Raw genomic sequence first — 21,418 nt, 5'->3', positions numbered from 1 at the left:
TAAATATCACCGTTTAATGGCAAGTTACAAGATTTCTCTCCTGCACATGTTATAAAAAAAAGCGAAACGTCGTTTTTTTTCTTTTTAAAAAACAGAAAGTTTAATGTCGCAGTTCTTTTCGGAATTGAAACAGCTAAAACAGTGGGAGGACAACAATGCAATAAACAGATTAACGCTTTTTATCTCGAAAAACTGTCGTCAAATAGTGCTGTTACATTTATTAACACATACTTCATATTAAACAAATAAACTCCAAAAAATAAAAAATAAATTAGATTGGCCCTATTTGTTTAAAAAATATTTGCTAAAATGATCAGATTGGCCCTCTCAAAACTGCATATCTGATAGAATCGTGCAATGTAAAAACGGTAATTTCAGAACTTTTTCGTTTCGTTTAAAATAAAAAACTTATTAAATTCTAATACAATTAATTTTGACTACAAAATTTACATTAGGGGCTATTTTTTTAAATAAAATATTGAAAAAATAGCTAACTAATAAAAAAATACAAAACTTTATCTTAAACATCTTATGCAAAAGAAGATTATTACTGCTGAATTTAAATCCCACATTTGGAATCTGCGGAAAATTCTGCGTACACTGATGTATAATAATTATAATAACTTAAGTTTACTCAAAAAAATAAGTGAGGTATGGATATCAGGATTTTGGTATAGTTTTAGTAATGAATTTTCGCAAAAATTTGCAAATTTCGACTTTTGAAAAATCTAATTTTTGTATGGTGAGATTGGCTCCTTAAAAAATCTGACTTTCAAAATATGGATTTTTTTAAGTTTGACCTCAAAGCAGTAAAACAGCATTGTAATGACACTTAGTTTCTGTTATAAAACAAAAAATCTAAAAATTTTGAGATTGGCCTTTCTTGCACGAAGCCACAGAATTAAGGGGCGGTGTAAAAATCCGTGCAATTTAACACTCCTGACTTCAAGACTCTGCCCCCATGTCATCCCATATGTCACCTCCGCCGGCGCCAGTGACGAAATTATTGACAAAACAAGCACACACTGACTTCACCAAGACAACAACTTTCGCAGTACATTTCAAAATTGTCATAATTTTTTTGTTAGCCATGGTTAGTGGCAAAGAATTTCGATCAAGTTTACGAAAACCGCTCCCAGGAGCCCCCAGAACCAAAGGCTGTAGAATAGTGCCGGCATTTACCATACAATCATTACAAAAAGGTACGTGTGTTGCACCACCGCCTCGTTGCAATGCTGCCAAAGAACAGCTGCCGAGGCCCACAAATTTTAGATTGAACTATAAAAGAGGAGACTTTCCCATTGCTTTAGAAGCAAACGGAAAGAGGATATCGTGGAAGGTAAAGGGAGTGTTAATTAGTTCTTTCCTTTCCATTTGATGACTGTAGGCTGATATTAATAAATTGGATTATCATCATTACCTGCCGATGTTCTTCGACGGACTCTGTGAGACGGAAAATCCGTATAAAGCCTTCGCCCAGCAAGCGATTCATGATTTGTTGACATATGGAGGACCGAAGATTTTTCCGTGCATACCGCAACTGATCATACCAATAAAAAGTACGTATTGCGAGGAATACAATCGAAAAAAAAATTTTTTTGTAGACGCTCTCAATACGAGAAATAAGTTAGTTATGTGTTCAACGCTACGGGTCCTTCAACATTTGGTAAAGTCCGGTGATATGATCGGAGAAGCGCTTGTGCCTTACTATCGCCAAATACTCCCCCCGTTGAATCTCTTCAAGGAGAAAAATGGTACGATGGTACGAAAGACTAACAAAATTTCTTTTATTTCTTGTCTTTTGTAGTAAATTGTGGCGATGGCATTGACTACAGTCAGATGAGAGGAGAGAACTTGGCTGATATAATCAATGAAACTTTAGAAACTCTGGAACGATATGGAGGAGAAGATGCCTTTATTAACATAAAATATCTTATACCAACATATGAGTCGTGCATGATGAACTGATTCAGTAGCAAATAAAATGATTCTGCCAACGAAAATCTATTTCTAACGGAACTAGTATAAAAACACTGCGTAAACTACAACCAAACAGAAAATAGTATCCTAAAACAATAAAATATAGAAACCAAAGAAAATAGCGAGAAACTTACACTAGAGAACAGTTCACTGGCATACCCGTCAGTCTCTGCATCCCATAAACAACGAACAACTGATTTCACCCCAGCCCCCTTGCGTTCACCTAAAGTTACCTGCACTATGTGCTTATACCTCTTCATTTTTAATTCTAACAAAACAACGATTAATTTTTTCTTCATACTTCGCAGTCTTACCTGTGATTCTTGCGCTTATTTCGTTAGCTAATTCCACCGTCCATTTTTTTACATTATCGGGCTCGTACGATTTCCCGCCTAGTTTTTCAGATAAACAGTTTCTCATAATCTCCTTCACGTTTCCGCCTTTAAATCTAAAAAAGACAGTAAATATGAACTCTAACAAGACTCTTTTTACTTGTCTGGTAAACTGGGCTTTATCTGATATGAATGAATGGCTGGGATAGTTTCACAACTTGCGGCCAAAACAGCGTCGGTAACTGCACTGGCACTTGATTGTTTAGTAATTTCGCTTGCAGCCACTGATATTGCGTCTGTGGTTTCAATTTTTTCATCTTCGTTAGCCATTGTTGGCGGTTATTAATTTTTTAAGTGTGTTGAACGAAAAACGAAGTCCCTTGGCAACCAAACACTGAAATCACAAATCAATTGATTGAAAGGTGAAAAAGAGACGTCATACTTACACGTTATTTTATTAGAAAAGGGTTTCACATGGTGGAAAGACAATGAGAATATTTTCAAAAAGAAAGTGACGTTTCGATTTTGAAATTTTGACAACAAATTTGTTGGTTATGTTTGTGTCGGTGCAACCTAACCTAACTTTTTCTGTTTACCCGGGAATCAATTTTTTTTAAATTAAGTTTAAGTTTACGCAATAATTCGATTGAGATTAAATTCATCTCACATCTTATTTAATGATTGCTGACATTTAATTTGCCAGAAAAACAATCCATGTCACTTTAATATGACGAAATATTTAATTTGTAATTTCGTTCTCTAAACACTTCAAAGGCAAAAACGCTTATAATTATTTTATTACACATCTAATACAATGGAAAATCCTCAATAAAATAATCAACGTTAGTCATATGCACAATTTTTTGTAAAGACTGTCCTCTCTTGACCTCCCGCATTAACGACGCAACAACTTTGGCATCCTCTGAACAGTTCAATTCGTTACTAATATGCTCTTTTAAATACTGCAAAACTTCACTAATTTTTTCGTCTCGTGTCAACAAAATCCTCTGATAATTAGAATCCAGTAAAATACAACTCCATTCAATAAGTTTTCCTTCAGTTTCCACATTCGTACAACTTGGCAAAGCGTGACCATCCTCAGACAACAAAAAGTAAATATATTTCAATAAGAGAAAAACTTCATCCAGTGATAAGAACGACCGAAGATGCGATAAAAGCAGAGTTTCATTAAATGACTTCGCGAGAACTTTATCCAAGAGTTCTCCTCGCTGCTTTGGCTGTAATTTTTCCGGACAGCTTTGACAATCAGAGTCGGTGCTCGTAAACTGCTCTCCATCTAAAGTAAGAATTAATTTTATAATTTTAATTAAACCATGCTCAGGGATGTCGTTGAAATACTGAAGCGCGGCGGTAAGAGTTTCGATGTTTTTCTCCTCCAGCAAGTCAACCAATATTGTGTCAAAAATCATGTTTTTATTCAATCCTTGAGTTTTGAGCTCTTGAATTTTCGTTTCGATAAGTTCCGGTATATTTTCGTCAGGGGATTCTGAAGTGTTGCCCCAGTTTACAAACTGTACTTTGTGCACAATTGAAACATCAGGGTCGGGATTTGTTTCTACGACTTTATGACTGCCTACAAGAGCGGCCAATTGCTCCATATCCAGATGAAAAGGAATCACAGCGAGATTTTGACCCACAGGAAAAAATAAATTTTCTTCGATACGCCAAAGTTTTGCTCCATTACTAAACAATTTAAATAACTGCCTAGATTGAATTACTTTGAACTGAACGTTGAAGACAACCAGAAGTGCCCCTTCTTCATTGGAGTTACAACCATATAAAGCGATGTAGTTTTGATCTAAACTTGTCATGGACACATAGTGTTTGCAAGAAATTGCTTCCATTACTGTGAAAAGTTCGCCCAAGTCTGTGAGATCTTCTTTTAGTTCAGCAGAGTATATTTTGCCGTCACTCCCTGCAAAAAATTGATATTTTCAAGGAAACCACAGTATTGTTACTTACACAAGGATAAAAACTTGACTCCATTCCTGTCTACGTGAAAAACATATCCTTTCAACTCAGCGATTTTTCTCTCCAGGGAGAGTTTGTGAACTTTACTTTGTTCATTGTTGTTATTAAAAGTGGTCCAGTATAAATAACAATTTTTTTCAGACTTTACAACTAAACCTACATAGACCAAGCCATTAAAATTGGTGTGTAAGACTTCAGTGATATACTCAGACTCCACACTTATAACATTATCAAATGAAAGGTGTTTCCGCTTCTCTACAGCTTCAGCTAAAGCATATACATTGCCACTTTTAAAAACTATGAAGCTCTTTTCATTACATAAAAATAACGTGTGAATCTGATGAGCAAACTGAAAACAAACTATTACTACTGATGCACTTAATATTCTTCCATACCTTCAGCTTCTTCAGTTTATCTAAAAATTCTTCATTACCACTCCACAGATGGACAAAACTATCATTAAAAACTGCTGCATACTGAGAGTGCTGCTTATCAAAGATTATGGGAGAACTGAACTTATCCTTGGTTCTCCAGCTATAAAGTTGTTTTTGGTCTGAAACCTACGAAAACTATAAATTTTGTAATAAAACATAAGCACAGACCTTAAATTTTATCGCTATATTTTTCCCTAATGTTACAATAACAACACCACTTTCTTCATCGGGAAAAATTCCTAATAAACTTCTGTGGTCAATTAGGGGGCACAGTCCGTAATAAGCACCCAATTTTGCCATTTTCACATCTGCTTTAAAGTGAGGTTATGGAAAAAAGCACATGTCAAATTTCAGTTTCCACTCAACTTGTGAAAGAAAAAAAAATCATGCGTTCATTGGCTGGTACCTTTTTATTAATGAAAAAATTAAGTGGTGAATTGGTCTGACCACACTCATCATAATTTGTCGTAACTTGACTTCAAATGATTCAAAAACAGCTAAAAAAATAAAACTATGAACCAATTTTATACAACGCTAGTGGAAATTGAATTGACATACCACAGCTTCGTCAATGTGTTACTTCAATTCAAAATTATCGTTTATAAATTTATAACAAATAATTGTGAAGTTTTAGCAACCTTCTTTGGTTTTTATAATATTTTTCTTGTTTGTTACTGATTAACAGTTTTTTAGACGCTTTGACATGGAAAATTAAAGAAAGAAAGTCATCGTCATCATCAAGAAGTCATCGTCGAGCCTCGAAGTCGTCTCAAACTTTTATGCGTCAAGGATGGAGGCTTTTGCGATTTCAAGTTCAGGGCCATTTTATTGATCATAAATTTTAACTTGGCGCCACATGACGTCACGTAATGTCCTTGGCTTAAAGAGGATAGAACTCTTGATGGACTATCCTCTTTATGGGTATTTACGCGATGTCCAAAAAGATACAAAAAGAAGTAAATAGACAAGTGACAAGTGAGAGTGTTAAGAATAAACCAAAAGAATCAAAAGTTGTTGAAAATTCGGCTCTTGAGGTAACCGTTGGCTTGGCAAATGTCAAACGATGGAATCTTCTGAGAACTTCATTTTCGTGTGAAACCAATCAAAGTTTTGCCACAAAGTTGTTAGATTTAGCACAGGACTACTTGAATCGGTAAGTTTCAGTTTTGCCCGGAGAACCTCTTTTTATGAATCTTCAAAATTCAGAAATTATTTGCTATAAAATTCTTCGGCGGACATATTTGGGGGCGGAGCTTATTTGACAGATCAATAATAACAACACGTGGGTTTTGTTTACGTTTTTTCGAATTTGGCATTGAAAGGTTTTTTCAATCGAAAGGATTTACTGTTTCAGGACCCCGTGCAAGAATAAAGACGATAAAAGGAACCATAAAAAAGGCGACAATGAATCAGTGCCGAACAACAAACGGAGAAAAAACGAAAAGAGAGATAAAAAGGAGGTCAGTGCAATTGAAGACAACGTTCCAAAAAATGAGGTGGAAAGCCCTGAGCAAACCACTTCACATGCAAATGACACTACATCACCACCAGGAACTGATCAAACACAGACTCCCAATTTACACTCTAAAGAAGTCATAAGTAAGCCTGTTGTTATATCAGAGCATAGAGAAGAAAAGAGCAAAAAAAAGAAACCTGTGGTCCCCCCGAAAAAAGAAAAACCCGCAGAAATTAAGAAAAAAATTGACCATGACATTAGAAAGGCCCCTGAGCTTGAACTACAAACTGAAAGCAAGATTGAGCCCCCAAAAGCACACGAAACTGAGTCCACAAGTCGAGTTGCCATAAAAATCAAACTTTGTCAATGTTGCGGCACCCAACATGTCCAAGATCAATGCCCGTTAAATTTCCCAAATTTTATGATTCCTGACTCTATAGACTTTAGCAACTGGCAGAGTAAATACCAGAATTTATACACGGACCAAACCGATTTTATCAAATCGGAACGAGACACTGATTCAAAAACAGAACTCAATAAATACGTGTTTGCGAAAGTGTCTTTACCTAACTTCCTCCACTTGATAGATTCCAACACTGATCACGGATTGGGAGTCTTTGCAAAGATCGATATTCAAGAATTTACACAGTTTGGTCCTCTTGTCGGGAAAGTCGTGAAAGAAGTAGACATTTCGGAAGACTCGAACATGAGAGACATTTGGGAAATTTGCGGAGAAACGAACAACGTTTATTTTAACACGGAGAATCTGGAAGTGTCAAACTGGATGAGATTTCTAAGACCTGCTCCTACAAGAGACGAAAGGAACATCACCGTAGTGGCCAAGGAGAATTCGCTGTATTTCGTTAGCACCAAAATAGTAAAAAGTGGAGAGGAGTTGTTGTATTGGCAAGACTCGACAGTTGCGACCAATAAGAAGAAAATGGAAAAAACTTGTAATTTACTTAAACTTTGACTATTAACATTATTTATTTTATTTTACGGTGTTTTAGCGTGTGGCGGTTGCAACATGACTTTTGCTCACCCCCTGTATTACAGAACGCACTGCTCAGTTTTCCACGACATTCGCTATAGTTTAACAATTCGAAAATACCACTGTAAAGTGTGTGGAGTTGCGGTTTTAGGAAAAGAGAACATCATGAAACACGCCGCTGATCTTCATAACGGACAAGGAGCTTATCAGTGCCAATTTTGTAAAAAGGTACAAAATCGAATTTAAAAAAAACACGTAATCACTTCCAAATATTGTAGTTTTTCTTACGACTAAATTACCTGGAGATGCACCGGACGTACGGATGTTCCGCTAATCCACACAGATCTCGACCTTTGTGCGACTTTTGTGGGAGAAAGTTTTGCCAGCCACAAAAACTTAAAGTCCACATAAAACGAATGCACAGCGGTACGATTCGCAAATGTTGCTGCCCAATTATACTTCTGTCTCTTTAGATTTTGCGGAGGTTCTGAAGGAGTTTCAATGCAAGAACTGCTTGAAAATTTTGGGTTCAAGGGCAGCTCTACAGAGACATTTGAAGGAAGTTCATCAGAAGCAAATGGATGGAGCTTGCTCGTGCAATCGATGCGGTAAACACTTTCAAAACAAATCAAATCTGAAGATTCACATGCTCACTCACAGCGGCATCAAACCTTTTAAGTAAGTTCGTTTGAAACACAAACTGTTGCTTTAGTTGGACTCTTTTACAGGTGTGTTGTGAAGAGTTGTAACGCTGCGTTTACCACGAAACAGTGCTTACAGTTTCATTACAAAAAAGTTCACAGTTTTACCGAAGAACTCATGCCTAAAATCGAGAGAAGCATCGATTACACTTTTGAAGCGTACAGTGGAGTGGAAGATCAAGACGAAAAAATAAAAAATTGCTCGAGTTCACAGATGGACTCGAACTCAGGGGCGTTAGATGAAGACAGCGATGGAGACGAGACGAGTACTAAATTCAACAGTCTTTGAACTGATAATTGTAACGATCTTTTCAGGTATCGATAGTAAAAACTTGGACGACCCGCCCATGGTGGACTCCCCGACACCACCAGCTCAAGAGGAGCAGTCGCCCGAACCTAATTCTCGCGCTTCCCCGGCTATGGAATACAACATGAACACTGTTAATACCACAATGAAAATCTTGAGCAAAGGATCAAAAAAATGGATCGGAGATCAACCGCTACAGACGTTGAAATCTGATCTTTACCAAATTGACCATAGATTGAAGGATGATCTTCCGTCTGTACAAATTCAAGTGCCCGAATCGCAAGTTTACGATCGTTCAAAAATGAACACTGGAAATTTAAACGACTTTTCTCGTCACGAAGCTTCAAATGCCAGTCTTTTGGTTGAGGCGGCTTTAGATTCGGTTTGTAGCGAACCAAACATTGATATCGATGTTAGTACAACACCGAATTGTACAGATGCTCTTGTAAATAATTTGTATACGTTAGCACCGACTGATAGTTTGCCAGACGTGACGTACAGCGAAACAGTCTGCATTAATGAACCTCGTGATATAAATTTGATTTCTCCATCTGTTAACGATCACATTTCGGTCACCGACGAGTTGAACGATGAGTTAAGACACAACCAAAATATTAGTATGGACTATTCAGGGTTCCACCAGGAAGATTTCAGCCCGGGTAACAGCCCAGAAATACATCCGAGGACGAACTTTGTTAGGAATTATATTAATACTTTATCACCGCAAAGTCAAAGCTATGGACAACCGAAGAATTTGTCGCCGGTTCCGGTTCCGAGTCCACCAAGGTACGATTTTGGTCATACCATCACGACTGCGGACCATCTGTCTTCTGATGACAGCAACGGGATGGGTGCTCAGAATTTGAGTTTGCATTCAAAGCACGATATTCAGTTGGATTTGTCTATTTATAAGTCTCCGTATAAAATGGACGGGCCTAGTTCCCAAAATCGGAAAGATTTTAGGATAAAGTTTGACGATGTTGATAAGAGTAAAGTCTACAGTGTGGGGATGGACGGTGGGAAAAGTTACATTGACGACGATAACACGCCTCTGGACAACGAGCAAGAGGCCATAAATCAAAACGATTTGTCTAACAATGTTCAAGTCGTTGACATGAAAGACAAAGAAAGTAACGACAATGAACGCAACAGTAAATATCCCGATGATTTGTCCACCGACATGCGAAGTAAATTCGATATTGATCTCGATCTGCGATTGAAGAGTTACGATGTGGAGACTGAAAGTTTGCGACCTAGAGGACTGTACGAATCGAGCAACGATTTAGAATTCCGTAACAAAACGTACGATGTCATCGATAATATGGAGAATAGAAACAAACCTTACGATGGTACGATGGAAACAGACTTCCGAACCGATCGCAATTTCGAACCATTGGTACTAAACTCCTCGGAATTGCAAGGACTGGACATGTCCGCAAGAAGTTTTCACAACTATTCCAATATTAACAGATACCATCATCTTTACCCGGACGTTGACAGGGTAGACTTACGCCTAAATTACAGTCCTCCGGCGCCATCATACACTCACGCGGACATTCTCCGGGTAGTCTCTTTGGATTTGACACCACCTGGACGACATAGCGTTGATTTAAGTCTTCGCACTCACTCGTTGCATCAAATAGCAAATTCTAGACTGTTGTCAGAACACGCAATTCAGACCACGCAGCATCGTTTGTTGGACCAAGGGAGACTTCTAAGCTCCGATTTGAGTGGGAGAATTCTGTCTGATCATACAACGAATCGAATTTTATCGAACAACGATCAATTGACGAGCAACCACTTGTTGAGTGATCAGAGGTTGTTGAATGAAGATTCTAGAATTATATCTGAGCAGCCGAGGCTGTTGGAGCAGAGCAGACTTATTGGAGATGGGAGAATTCTAGCGCCTACCACCCCCAATGGAGCTGTCTCACCGATACCCGCCTTCACTGGTTATTCAGTCTCGCAGAGTCCGTATCATCCGACACCGTTGGCGCCCAGACCTCATGTTTCCTCACCGACACCCACACCCTATCACCACTACTCGACGTATTATTAATGTGCATGAAGTACTGAAATTTGTGATTTCTGCAAACAGATTGTTTGAATGTTTGTCGTCTTTTTTCGTATATTTGTTGATTATTATGTAGGTAATATGACTCATAGATAATTGTTACTTTGTTGTTAAACTAGTCACTGATGTTTTGTGCCAAATTATTTATTCTATTTTAGCCTAATTATTGTATTTATACACGTAATTCATGTTTATTATGTAATGAACCATTTCTTTTTGTAAGAGTAATTTGAACACCTTCCGTGGCTTTGATTTGAATTTCGCGCCTAAATTCTAGTTTGTTTTTCCTACCCAGAAAAGAGATCAATAAACGCAACGCTATTCGTTGTTTTGTCGCGGACGCCATCTTTAGTGCATTGAAATGCATAATAGAAGATTTGTTATTGTATAAATTGTTTATAAAATTGCGAAATTATTTAATTCGTTTATTGATACTAGGCAAAAATACCGATAAAATGAGAGGTCGCTCTGGAAGACGGTAAGTTTAGTTCACTTCTATTGTCAACAATATTGGACGCTGGCGAATTACTTACAAAAAATGTTACCGACACTGAAAAAATACAGGCGAGTTTTAAATAACAGCAAGAAAATAACTGGGAAAAAAGCAACAAAAAGTTCCTGTTATGTAAGCAACTAAAAAGAAAAATTGTCTATGAAGGACGGGCGAACGGTTTTTCAATTCTAATTTTAATAAATTATTATTAACATACATATTAAATAGTCCTTTTTGCCGGAATTTTAATAGAATTCAATAATTTAAATAAGATAAGATGTGTAACGCGTCGAGGCAGGCTTTGGAATTTGAAGTTTGTTGGTATCTCTGCCTGTCACTTTGACAGTTTGACAGTTCTTGTTTGACATGTCATAAAAATTTTAAATTAAGAACAAGCGACACTGACAGCGAAATTCACTAATATTTTGACTGTTTTAAGATCCCGAAGTCGAGATCGTCGGCGTTCCCGCAGCCGTGACCGCGGCGGCTACGGAGGAGGTGGCCGAAGAAACACAGCCGGCGCAAATCTTCGGAAACCTCGTTGGGATCTCAGCCGTCTTGAACCGTTTAAAAAAGACTTTTATGTACCACACGCAAACGTCACAAACCGTCCAAACTACGAAGTGGAAGAATGGCGAAGAACTAAAGAGATTTCCCTGAAAGGCAAATGCATTCCCGACTTGGTATTTACATTTGAAGAAGCTGGATTTCCTGATTATGTCATGTCTGAGATTCGGAAAATTGGTTTCAAACACCCGACTCCTATCCAGTCGCAAGGGTGGCCTATCGCTCTGTCGGGGCGCGATATGGTCGGCATTGCTTCCACAGGTTCTGGAAAAACGCTGTCGTACATTCTTCCAGCAATTGTTCATATTAACCACCAGCCGAGGTTGTTGAGGGGAGATGGTCCTATTGCTTTGGTTTTGGCGCCGACTAGGGAATTGGCTCAGCAAATCCAACAGGTGCTTTTTGATTTCGCACGTTTCTTGGATCTTATTTTCAATTTTATAGGTGGCGACGGACTTCGGAAGATCTTCCAAAATCAGAAACACGTGCGTGTTTGGAGGGGCCCCAAAAGGACCGCAAGCCAACGATCTAATGGACGGCGTCGAAATCGTCATTGCAACTCCCGGCAGACTGATCGACTTCTTGGAAAGTAACCGGACAAATTTACGACGATGCACGTACCTAGTTTTAGACGAAGCCGATAGAATGTTAGACATGGGGTTTGAACCACAAATCCGTAAGATAATCGAGCAGATTAGACCAGATCGACAAACTTTAATGTGGTCAGCGACTTGGCCCAAAGAGGTGCAGGCCCTCGCCGCGGAATTTTTAAAAGATTACATTCAAATTAATGTTGGGTCTTTGCAATTGTCCGCGAATCATAACATACTCCAAATAATCGATGTGTGTCAGGAGTACGAGAAAGAAACAAAGTTGAGCACGTTACTGAAGGAGATTATGGCAGAGAAGGAAAATAAGACTATCATTTTTATAGAAACTAAGAAAAGAGTGGATGACATTACCAGGAAAATGAAGCGGGACGGGTAAGGTTGTAAAGCTTTCGGTTTGTGGGATTGAAAGTTGGTTGCAGATGGCCTGCTGTTTGCATCCACGGAGATAAATCACAGCAGGAACGAGATTGGGTGTTACAAGGTAGTTTCGTCTGTTTGTGGGGACTAAGTTGATGTTCTGTTTTAGATTTCAGGTCGGGCAAAGCCCCGATTCTGGTGGCTACCGACGTGGCAGCGCGAGGTTTAGGTATGTGCCGGAAATGGCTGTTTGCTTGTTTGATTTTATAATTTCTTTTTGATTTACAAACGTGTGTGGCAGGCTAATAGCATAAAATGTGGTTTTGTTTGTATTTTTGTTTGTTTCCTTTTGTCGAGTAAATGTTGCCCTTTGATATTAGCCTGTTGACCAGTGTGCATGGGATAACGATCAGCAATAGCGATTATAAAATGGCCACTACTCTTTTTTCCAGAGGCACAAGCGTGTTAATGACAGAATCATTGTCATTGTGGCTGTGCCTCTCAATCGGACGACGGTCAATGTGCGCTCAGGCGGCCATGTTGGAGTCTGTGGTCTAGGACTGCCGGCTATAACCTGGTCGTGGGCGGGCCTACCCGACAACGCTGCCCTACGCCGGACTCAGATTTGGGTTGGCTTGGCTGCGAGGCGCAGTGTCCGTCTGACACTCGCTCCAGGTCTAGAGACTTGGGCGCATCTGTGAGCTGGACTCGTGGTCCTTTCGGTGCTGATATTCCCATTGAAAAGATGCACTCTTTTGGTATGCATTTATACAGACACCAATCAAACCAATTTCAGATTATGATGCCAAATTTCTTTTGAGTCATAGGTAGGATATGTGTTTGTATTTTTTATTATTTTTAAATTTTCATCTTTACCTACTACACCGAACAGAAATATCATCACTTGTATCTTTATCGTTGTTGTTGCCTTCAAAGCCCAAAATCGCAACAAGGGCGCACCCACCTGGCACACGTTTTCAATTAAAATCTCAAGACGCCTCAATGGTAGGTGCGCTGTTGGTGCTCTACTCAGAAAAAAAAGTTCACTTCAAGTTTCGCGCAATGGAATGTCAATGTCTTTGTGTAGAAATCTTAACCACACTTAACTTCTTGTAACCAACACTTATAAAAGAGGCAACAACAATTTATCAATGCCACTACACGTATTTACAATAAAATTGATTTTACAGACGTAGAGGATGTAAAATTTGTAATCAATTTTGACTACCCGTCCAACTCCGAAGACTACGTGCACCGCATAGGTCGCACAGGCCGATCTCAACGGACCGGAACAGCCTACACATTTTTCACCCCATCCAATGCAAACAAAGCGGCTGACTTAGTGTCAGTCCTCAAAGAAGCCAAACAAGTGATAAACCCCAAACTTCAAGAAATGGCTGACACCCGAAGTTGGAACTCCAACGGCAATTCCGGTCGAGGTAAAACCGAAATTCGTCTTAAATTTAACGACAAACATGATTTCTTAGGACGGAACCGTTGGGGCCGAGGTCGAGGCCACCAGCAGCAATCTCACCGCTCGTTGTCTCGCTCTCGATCGCGATCGCCTCGCCGAAATCGAAGAGAGCGCTCACGTTCGAGAGACCGTAGCAGACGAAAGAAGTCGCGTAGTATTAGTCGAAATCGTAGCCCTCCAGCACCACGTACGAATAAGACAACGACCCATCCTCTCCAACCACCCCCGCAACCTTTGTTGTACCAGAATATTCCTCCTCCTGTTCCGTTTGGTAGTTACTCGCTGACGAATGGATCGGTGTTTTTTAACGCGCCGCCACCGCCACCACCCACGCAAGGTGTTGCCGGGATTTACTTTCCGTATGCACCACCACCTCCAGCACCACGTTAATGATGAAATTGGGTTGTCAAATTTTTATTTGTACCTGCTGATGTAGATCGATCTTTTTATTAGTTGTAGACATTGGTTGATGTGAGAGTAATCTCGTTTTTGTGTATTATGTGCATTCAAGTTTACATGATGCATAATTTTTGTTGTATTATGTACATATTTATATTTATTTTACAAGAAATTGTATAGATTCTAAAAAAATGTGTAGAATCAATTTGTATCATTTCGCACTTATTTCATGCCGAGGTTTACAAAATATTTATTTCGTACTTTTCCAGCAATAAAATGAACGTTTCAATTGATAGTCTTTGATTTGATACCAACAGGGCCGTAATCAAGTGATTTTTGTCTAGCGGGGACTTCTAACTATGAGATTTTGCTAAGTTCACTCCATTTCTGGAACTAACTTGGGTTTGTACAAAATATGCTCCCTTTCCCTTATACGGTCCTGATAAATCACGACTTCAGTTTTCGACAATTTTCAAGTTTATTTTATTATTGTTTTGGCAACGTTGTTCTTCAGCAGAAAATCCGTAGAACTGAGGAAGACGTTTCTCTAGATGATTCAAAAAATTTAAGTACCTTCTACGTCTTGAAATAGTCTTCTACTCCAAGAAGCAATTCAAAAATATTGTTAAGCACCTATAGACAATGCAGAGAAATAATCCAAACAATCGAAAATATCGAAGGCTAGTAGTAGTGGTAGACAATTACTTTGAGAACATACTAGAAAAAACACGGGATAATTAAATGATTCACTGGGATTTAATTTCTAATTGAATTGAAGTGTAATTGATATATTGTGTTTCGAGCAATGAACGTTTAAAGTCCATTGTTTCTTGTGAATGTTTAATTTAACTTTATCTGTATTAGATTTTTTAAAGGTTACTGAGCAGCAATAAAGATTTTTCTTCAAAAAAATGAAGAATAACGCCTAAGAATTTTCTTCATACATTTTGATTCTTTGCTACTTCTTCTTTAATCGCTTTTATTACAAGATCTACCAACTCTGACTGTTAGAAAGATGAATTTTCCTTACAATTGATCAAAATAAATTTATTGGAAATTTTAGAATAGATCAATTGCCATTGTCTTGATAGCAGTTTTATAATACCTAGGGAAACTTAGATTTGTTCTTTAGTAGCAAGAAATAAGGTTGGCTTATTACCTTAAAAAATGCAAAAACCCTCTGAATTGCGCGATTGAACGCCCACCTTATCTCTAATTGATGAATTATTATGATAGGGTGTCAATGGACGGAGCAAAGTACCTAATCGTGGAAACAAGTGAGGCTAATTATTGTTGCGATAAAAATATTTAGTTATGAAATAGTTAACAACCATTATAAGGGTGCCACATGCCGGCATGCTCCGAAATTTCATTTTCGATTTTAAACGATTAGAAACCACGAAACCACATCGAAAACTTCTATTTAAAATTGAATTCTCGGATATGATTTTAATGACCTTTTGTTGTTGGATTAGGACGAGTAAAGTGAACAGTAGTTAGTATACATTGAACGAATTACTGAACTTCTAAAATCAGAAGTAAAATTAAGTTTTCGGACACATTAGAGAGAATTTTCGCGAAAAAAAAAACCATGGCGAAAACCGAATATTTCTATTTATCGTAGTTCTGGAGATATGGAGCATCGGAAAAAGGATTTTTGAATCCGGGATTCTTACAAGAATGCAATTCCCATAAGTGAAACACGGCTGGAATTCCTTTTGCTCTCTTAACCAACAGGAAGTCCTAAAAAAAAATGACAAAACTGCAGAATTTGCTTCTTTTATAGAACTTTTTGATAGTTAGTCAGTAAATGAAAAATGAAAAATTGAAAAATTCCCACAATTTTAATTCAACTTTTTCCAAAAATCCCTGGGAAGGACACCATTTTGATCCGGTTCTTCTGACCTACAAAAAGTTCGAAGAATGAACCGAAAGCAGTCCACCACAGCTTATCGGCATGCATCCAAACTTGATACAAAAATCGAACTTTCTCCCTCCATAAAAGAACAGTCCCTACCACAACAAAATTCGTGTCTTCGCTGGGTGGATCTCTATCCATTCTCTAGTTCTGTCCATATTTTTTACTTTGCCTGAGGTTTGAGTCGGCGCAAGTGAAACGTTTTGTGTTTTCCTAACTCTGCATAAATATATGTGGTTAAGAATAGAATAATCGCGTGTTATCATCGTCAATCAGTCGCCGTTTGTTTCATTTGTGAATGGTGTGCATTTAGCTGCCTCAAATCCTCAACTTGTTGTTAAAAAAAGTGTAGTTCATTGTTGTGCCAAAAAGGTAAACGGACCGAATGCTGAGGCCTTCAACAGTCCCTCTATTCTAAATTGAGATATATTGCGTCATAACCGGGCATTACCAAGGCAACAAAAGCACTGGCTTCTTTACGTAGGAGCGCCGGTTTCGTTTACATGTTTTGTTTACAAATATACGGGGTGTTGTTCCATGAGTCACCATCCCGCATCTGCTTGGTAAGAGTCGGTGCGGGGTGGCTTATCAAATCAGTCGTCGCATTGTCGCAGTTATTAAAAGCATTTTTTTCAAACGGAAGTGCTTTGTAAGCATAACAGAAGAATTGTTTATATACCGGGTGCCGCATAAAGTAGGACTATTCAATGTATCCTTTCTATCCTCAACCATTAAACCAAAAGATGAAGAGCTGAAGTTTATTATTATTTTTTTTTTATTTTTTATTATTAGTATTGCGCTTGACATCTAATGTTAACCTCGCATTTAAGTCAATGTGTCGTTTAATCCCAAGTAAATAGTCATAATAGCTGTCTTAATTTTAGTAATTTTATTTAAATTGCTCTATAAATGCAAACCGCCAAATTTGAATATTTATTTTGAAACTGACATTCTTGTTACATATAAAAAGGGATTACGTATTTTTATTGCGTATTTCGATCAGAAGTCGTTATGATAAGTGGACATAAAACAAACTGTTTATTTCTGCCATTATCTCACTGATACAGTAGCGGCCAAATAGTTTTGGACATCAAAGTCATTTTATTGTCAAGAACTGGAAAGCCCCCTTTATGAATTCCATTACACAGGTCGGCAAAAAATTTTTTCCCATTGTTGGTAACGTAGGAGAAACCAAAATTTGACATTCAGAAGCCAGACCCAAAAATCGTGTCGACCGGTGTTATTACTGTCACTTTTGACAAAACTGATTGAAATTTGCAGGTAAATTGACACTAATGCTTTCAAAACGTCAATAAAATGATAATTTGACCGCGACTGTTGCAATCTCAATTGATTATAAATGTATGCAGTTGAAAACATAACGCAGAATACCAACAGCTGCTAATATAAACAAAAAGTCAAGGTCATTTTTTTTTAACTGTACCCGCATCGAAAAAGATTATTTTTTTTAATTTAAACTGATTACGGATTAAATTTCAGAAGCGCTGTTAAGAGAAGATGGGGTCTTCTTCTTCCAGCCAGGCTCGACCAGTAAAACCACCTTTAGAAGTAAGTACTAATGTAATAAATGTAAATTTTTATGGTAATAGATATAACACATAATTTCGTGCCGTAAAAATTACTTTTAACTGTTCTGAAAATAGTACATAATCACATGTTAGAGCAGAAGACAATTATGGAATAAAGGTCATCGAAGCACGCAGTAGGTGCGTTATATTTAAGGTCAAACAGTATCGAAAAAAACTGGAATCAACTAGCTATACTTTTGCTATACCCGGTGTCCCAATAAAATCGATTTTGTTTTAGATAGGAGACTTCCGTCAAGCAGGAGCCCCAACAGAGCAATACGTGATTCCAGAAGTTCCAGAAAAACGTAAAAGGACCGATTTTAACTTCACTATAACTTTCGCAGTCTGCATTGCTCTACTAGTAAGTTCAAGTGACTACGTTCCAGTTGATTTTATATCGATTTTCAGGTGCCATTTTTGATTTACACTTTTGTCCACTCCGACATAAACCGATTGGTACGTGGCTACGACAAGTGCGGGAATGTCTGTGGAAAAAAGAACGGCAAAGTTGATGGTATTCAATGTTCGGGTGTCGACGAAACAGATAGACCGTAAGCACAGACACTTTTTTATTGAAGATGACTAACCAACTCTTTAATCATGATTAAATTTTAATCATCGCTCTGATGATGGTAGCATTGCTATCGAAATTTGGTGTTTGGGAATAAATTGTATTTTTGAGAATTTTTGTCAACACCAAGATTTGATCCAATAAATTTCTTTGAATTCTTTTACAGGTTGCTCAAATATTCGGGAATCGATTCAGGCAGAACTGTAGACCAACTTAATGATCTTGACTATGAATGCGTCGAAAGTTGCGATGAGTCGAGATAGTTAGTATGGTGAAACCACGTGGCTTGTATTAATTTGAATTTTTTAGCGCCATTATCATGAATAGGTGTTTCCCATCAAAGAATGGAGATGAGGATTTACATAAAATGGACGAGAGTGGAACCGTAAGCACACTTCTAACTTTAACAGCTCTTTAAATTTACTTGTAGCAATTGGCTGCTGACCTCAAAAGGGCGTCGGGGTACATCGTGGGCTTGTGCTTCATAGGCTTTGGTAAAGACCCTCTCCATTCAAAAATCGCATTTATTTCATCGTCGTTTCAGGACTAAGCGTTGGAATGCTCTTCTTGTTCCGTTACTGCGTGGCTGTGGTCGTGTGGGTCATCCTCATTGGCTCAATTCTTGGATTTATGGCTCTAACCGGACTGTGTTGGTACCTTTACAACAACGATAATAATTCCGACAAAGGATTGCTGTACGTCTCTGTATTTTTCACTGTTCTCTCAGTGATTTTAGTCATCGTGCTAATCTGCATGATTAAGAGAATCAAGCTCGTGATCAGACTTTTTAAAGAAGCTATCAAAGTCATATTTGGAATGCCGCTTATCCTGGCTGAACCCCTTTTGGTAAGATTTCGTATTGTTTGGAGTGTTGTTAATTTCTTCGTTTCAGACGCTTTTGGCGATGACCATACTCGCTATAATTTTCTTGTTCTTCTTGGTAATATTCGCTACGTCGGGTAGCCTCGAACTTGTTTTCAATAACAGGTACGATTACCTTCCCAATGGAGCCATCGCGTTCACCATCTTTTGGCACGCTGTTATTTGCCTTTGGATGTTGCAATTTATCATAGGGTGCCAACACATGGTGATTTCTGGTGCCGTGTCTGCGTACTACTTTGCCAGGTACGAAATGTTAATTTTTGTTACGATAATACCGGAGATTTTATAGGGACAAATCGACTTTGACAGCCCCCATTTACAACGGTTTCTATAATCTGATAAAATATCATTTGGGGACGGTGGCGTTTGGTTCGTTGATTATAACAGTCGTCGCTTTAATTAAAGCTTTGATAAGAAGTATGGCCAACAGCAGACAAGCAAAGATTTTGGTCGATTGTTGTCTGGGATATATCGAAGATTTCTTGAAATTCCTCTCGAAGAACGCCTATATTCAAACAGCAATGCACGGACAGCCGTTCTTCAAATCTGGTAAACGCGCTGTTCGGCTCTTGGCAGCGAATTTCATCAGCACCATTGCTGTCAATTCCGTTGGAGATTTTGTTATCAATATGGCGAAGCTATTGATAGTAGTATGTACTATTGGAATTGGGGCGCTGATGAATGACTCATCTAACGAAAATTTCTGGGTTGCTATCGCTATTAGCGCGATTGTTACAGCGGTTATTGCTGATTGTTTCTTCACGGTATTTGAGGTATAGGAATGTGTAGTGTTGACTGTGTACTAACAATGTAATTTCAGACTGCTGTTGATACCATCTTCTTATGTTACTGCGAAGACAGTTTGTTGAATGATGGAATGGCGCGTCCTTACTACATGACCACGAATCTTATGCAGTACATGGAAGATGCAAAGAGTACATTAAAAGAAAAAGATCGACGATAATTTCGTTGTGATGTCTATTATTGCCTAAGCGTTTAATCAAAATTCTATGTTCTCTGTCGGTTTATTCCAAACTTTAATTTAGGAAACGACCACAATTTTCTTAGATGTAAGATTGACTCATTCTGATTGTAATGAATTACAATTTATTTTTGATACAAATGTACTTATACTACAAGTTCAGAGAATTTTAGTTTGCTTTAGTGAACTGGAGTACAATACTTTATTATGACAATAGACTGAAGTCTCAATTAATATTAAAATAGAGTTGAAATTATGTTTATTTTTATATCAACGTGTTAATTGTAAGCTTTTAATGTCAATATTGAAAGACTGTAATAATAAAACAGTTTAATAAATGTTTTTCGTTCTCAGTAATAATTCGTTTTATTTTTTGTAATACTCGTACTTCCGGAGCATTTTTTTTTCATGACAATTAACTCAACGGTGTTTAAAGATATTTTTTGTTTGAAAGCTTTCTTTAGCAATGTTGAAAATTTTAATTCGTTTTAAAAAGAGAATTTCTAAAATTAGTCTCTTTATTATATTTTATGATTTCGAGATTTGACACAGATAATAATAAGCAAGTTGAAAGTAGTTCCGTCACTAAATTTCAATCCCATGTGGACGAAATTATGGGAAATACAAGCTAATTTTGAAAAAGCTATCGCCTCTAAATAATTCCGTGCCAATGTTGAAAAGTTTTGATTCATTTAAAAAAAAATCAAAAATTTTATTCCCCCATTCTATAATTTTGAAAATTTTCGCAAAACAAACTCCAAATATAGGCAGAAATGCGCACACTACCTTGAAGGAGAATAACTGAACTGCTCTGAGTCCGAAAAAAATGTTAAAACATATAGTATGTAATAATAATAATAAACAAATTGTCCAGCAGATCCACTTATTAGAGGACAACAATAGACTACTAATAAAAAATATCCTTAAATTTGCATTTACGAGTACATTTTTAATTTTCAGTTTATCACATCTTGAAAAATAAGAGACATTTTTTTCAATATTTTTCATGTTGCCTACAACATCGGCCGAAAATACAGTGGTCGCGTCTTCCGGACACTTGTAATAACTCTGTAGGCATTCTTCTACAGTTTTGCAATTTTATTCATATTCACCGGATGCAACAAATTCTCTCATATTTTTACGTCTTATCTAACAATATTATCTAATTTTCACAGAAATATTGATATAATCAAATTCGTGGTATAGGATTTGCACGTTCGTCAATAAAATGTAGCAATTACACAATCTAGAAAGTTGCAACACAACTACAAAAAATAAAAAGGAAACCGCATTAAATTATTGTAGTCA

General features: G+C 37.6%; 7 protein-coding genes across 7 annotated transcripts; 5 read left to right on the top strand and 2 right to left on the bottom strand.

Annotated features, from left to right (window-relative positions):
* Window positions 1–1,043: 1,043 nt before the first annotated feature.
* LOC148179780 (parkin coregulated gene protein) lies at window positions 1,044–1,995 on the top strand. Its single transcript, XM_088031045.1, has 4 exons — window positions 1,044–1,339; window positions 1,388–1,559; window positions 1,605–1,754; window positions 1,808–1,995. Exons 1-4 carry the CDS (start codon window positions 1,091–1,093, stop codon window positions 1,966–1,968), a joined length of 732 nt encoding a protein of 243 aa, XP_087887171.1. The 5' UTR covers window positions 1,044–1,090; the 3' UTR covers window positions 1,969–1,995.
* On the bottom strand, window positions 1,899–2,884 carry LOC148179779 (dynein light chain Tctex-type protein 2B-like). Its single transcript, XM_088031046.1, has 5 exons — window positions 2,759–2,884; window positions 2,473–2,706; window positions 2,295–2,428; window positions 2,115–2,248; window positions 1,899–2,067 (listed from the first exon to the last, which is right to left on the bottom strand). The coding sequence occupies exons 2-5, from the start codon at window positions 2,640–2,642 to the stop codon at window positions 2,020–2,022; spliced, it is 486 nt and encodes a 161-aa protein (XP_087887172.1). The 5' UTR covers window positions 2,643–2,706; window positions 2,759–2,884; the 3' UTR covers window positions 1,899–2,019.
* A 209-nt stretch (window positions 2,885–3,093) lies between these two features.
* On the bottom strand, window positions 3,094–5,135 carry LOC148179778 (nucleolar protein 11). Its single transcript, XM_088031043.1, has 4 exons — window positions 4,907–5,135; window positions 4,700–4,864; window positions 4,296–4,653; window positions 3,094–4,248 (listed from the first exon to the last, which is right to left on the bottom strand). The coding sequence occupies exons 1-4, from the start codon at window positions 5,036–5,038 to the stop codon at window positions 3,119–3,121; spliced, it is 1,785 nt and encodes a 594-aa protein (XP_087887169.1). The 5' UTR covers window positions 5,039–5,135; the 3' UTR covers window positions 3,094–3,118.
* Window positions 5,136–5,599: 464 nt separating this feature from the next.
* On the top strand, window positions 5,600–10,348 carry LOC148179777 (uncharacterized). Its single transcript, XM_088031042.1, has 7 exons — window positions 5,600–5,891; window positions 6,093–7,147; window positions 7,205–7,413; window positions 7,464–7,611; window positions 7,659–7,863; window positions 7,914–8,152; window positions 8,202–10,348. The coding sequence occupies exons 1-7, from the start codon at window positions 5,656–5,658 to the stop codon at window positions 10,250–10,252; spliced, it is 4,143 nt and encodes a 1,380-aa protein (XP_087887168.1). The 5' UTR covers window positions 5,600–5,655; the 3' UTR covers window positions 10,253–10,348.
* Window positions 10,349–10,548: 200 nt separating this feature from the next.
* On the top strand, window positions 10,549–14,461 carry LOC148179775 (uncharacterized). The gene is made up of 7 exons (XM_088031044.1): window positions 10,549–10,745; window positions 11,200–11,722; window positions 11,772–12,310; window positions 12,358–12,419; window positions 12,465–12,524; window positions 13,486–13,734; window positions 13,783–14,461. The coding sequence occupies exons 1-7, from the start codon at window positions 10,723–10,725 to the stop codon at window positions 14,157–14,159; spliced, it is 1,833 nt and encodes a 610-aa protein (XP_087887170.1). The 5' UTR covers window positions 10,549–10,722; the 3' UTR covers window positions 14,160–14,461.
* LOC148179776 (uncharacterized) lies at window positions 12,611–13,115 on the top strand. Its single transcript, XM_088031437.1, has 3 exons — window positions 12,611–12,615; window positions 12,676–12,789; window positions 12,827–13,115. The coding sequence occupies exons 1-3, from the start codon at window positions 12,611–12,613 to the stop codon at window positions 13,113–13,115; spliced, it is 408 nt and encodes a 135-aa protein (XP_087887563.1).
* A 1,703-nt stretch (window positions 14,462–16,164) lies between the features above and the next one.
* On the top strand, window positions 16,165–20,470 carry LOC148179774 (choline transporter-like protein 1). The gene is made up of 11 exons (XM_088030265.1): window positions 16,165–16,458; window positions 17,587–17,655; window positions 17,914–18,036; window positions 18,084–18,226; window positions 18,413–18,508; window positions 18,556–18,631; window positions 18,677–18,740; window positions 18,791–19,092; window positions 19,139–19,371; window positions 19,418–19,901; window positions 19,949–20,470. The coding sequence occupies exons 2-11, from the start codon at window positions 17,605–17,607 to the stop codon at window positions 20,090–20,092; spliced, it is 1,716 nt and encodes a 571-aa protein (XP_087886391.1). The 5' UTR covers window positions 16,165–16,458; window positions 17,587–17,604; the 3' UTR covers window positions 20,093–20,470.
* Window positions 20,471–21,418: the final 948 nt, after the last annotated feature.

This window comes from Gnatocerus cornutus, chromosome 2 (assembly GCF_029298725.1).
Source record: "Gnatocerus cornutus isolate USDA-ARS CGAHR chromosome 2, icGnaCorn1.1, whole genome shotgun sequence".
Classification (NCBI taxonomy): Eukaryota; Metazoa; Arthropoda; class Insecta; order Coleoptera; family Tenebrionidae; genus Gnatocerus; species Gnatocerus cornutus.
The sequence above is the reverse complement of the archived record's forward strand: the minus strand, read 5'-3'. Positions and strand labels throughout refer to the sequence as shown.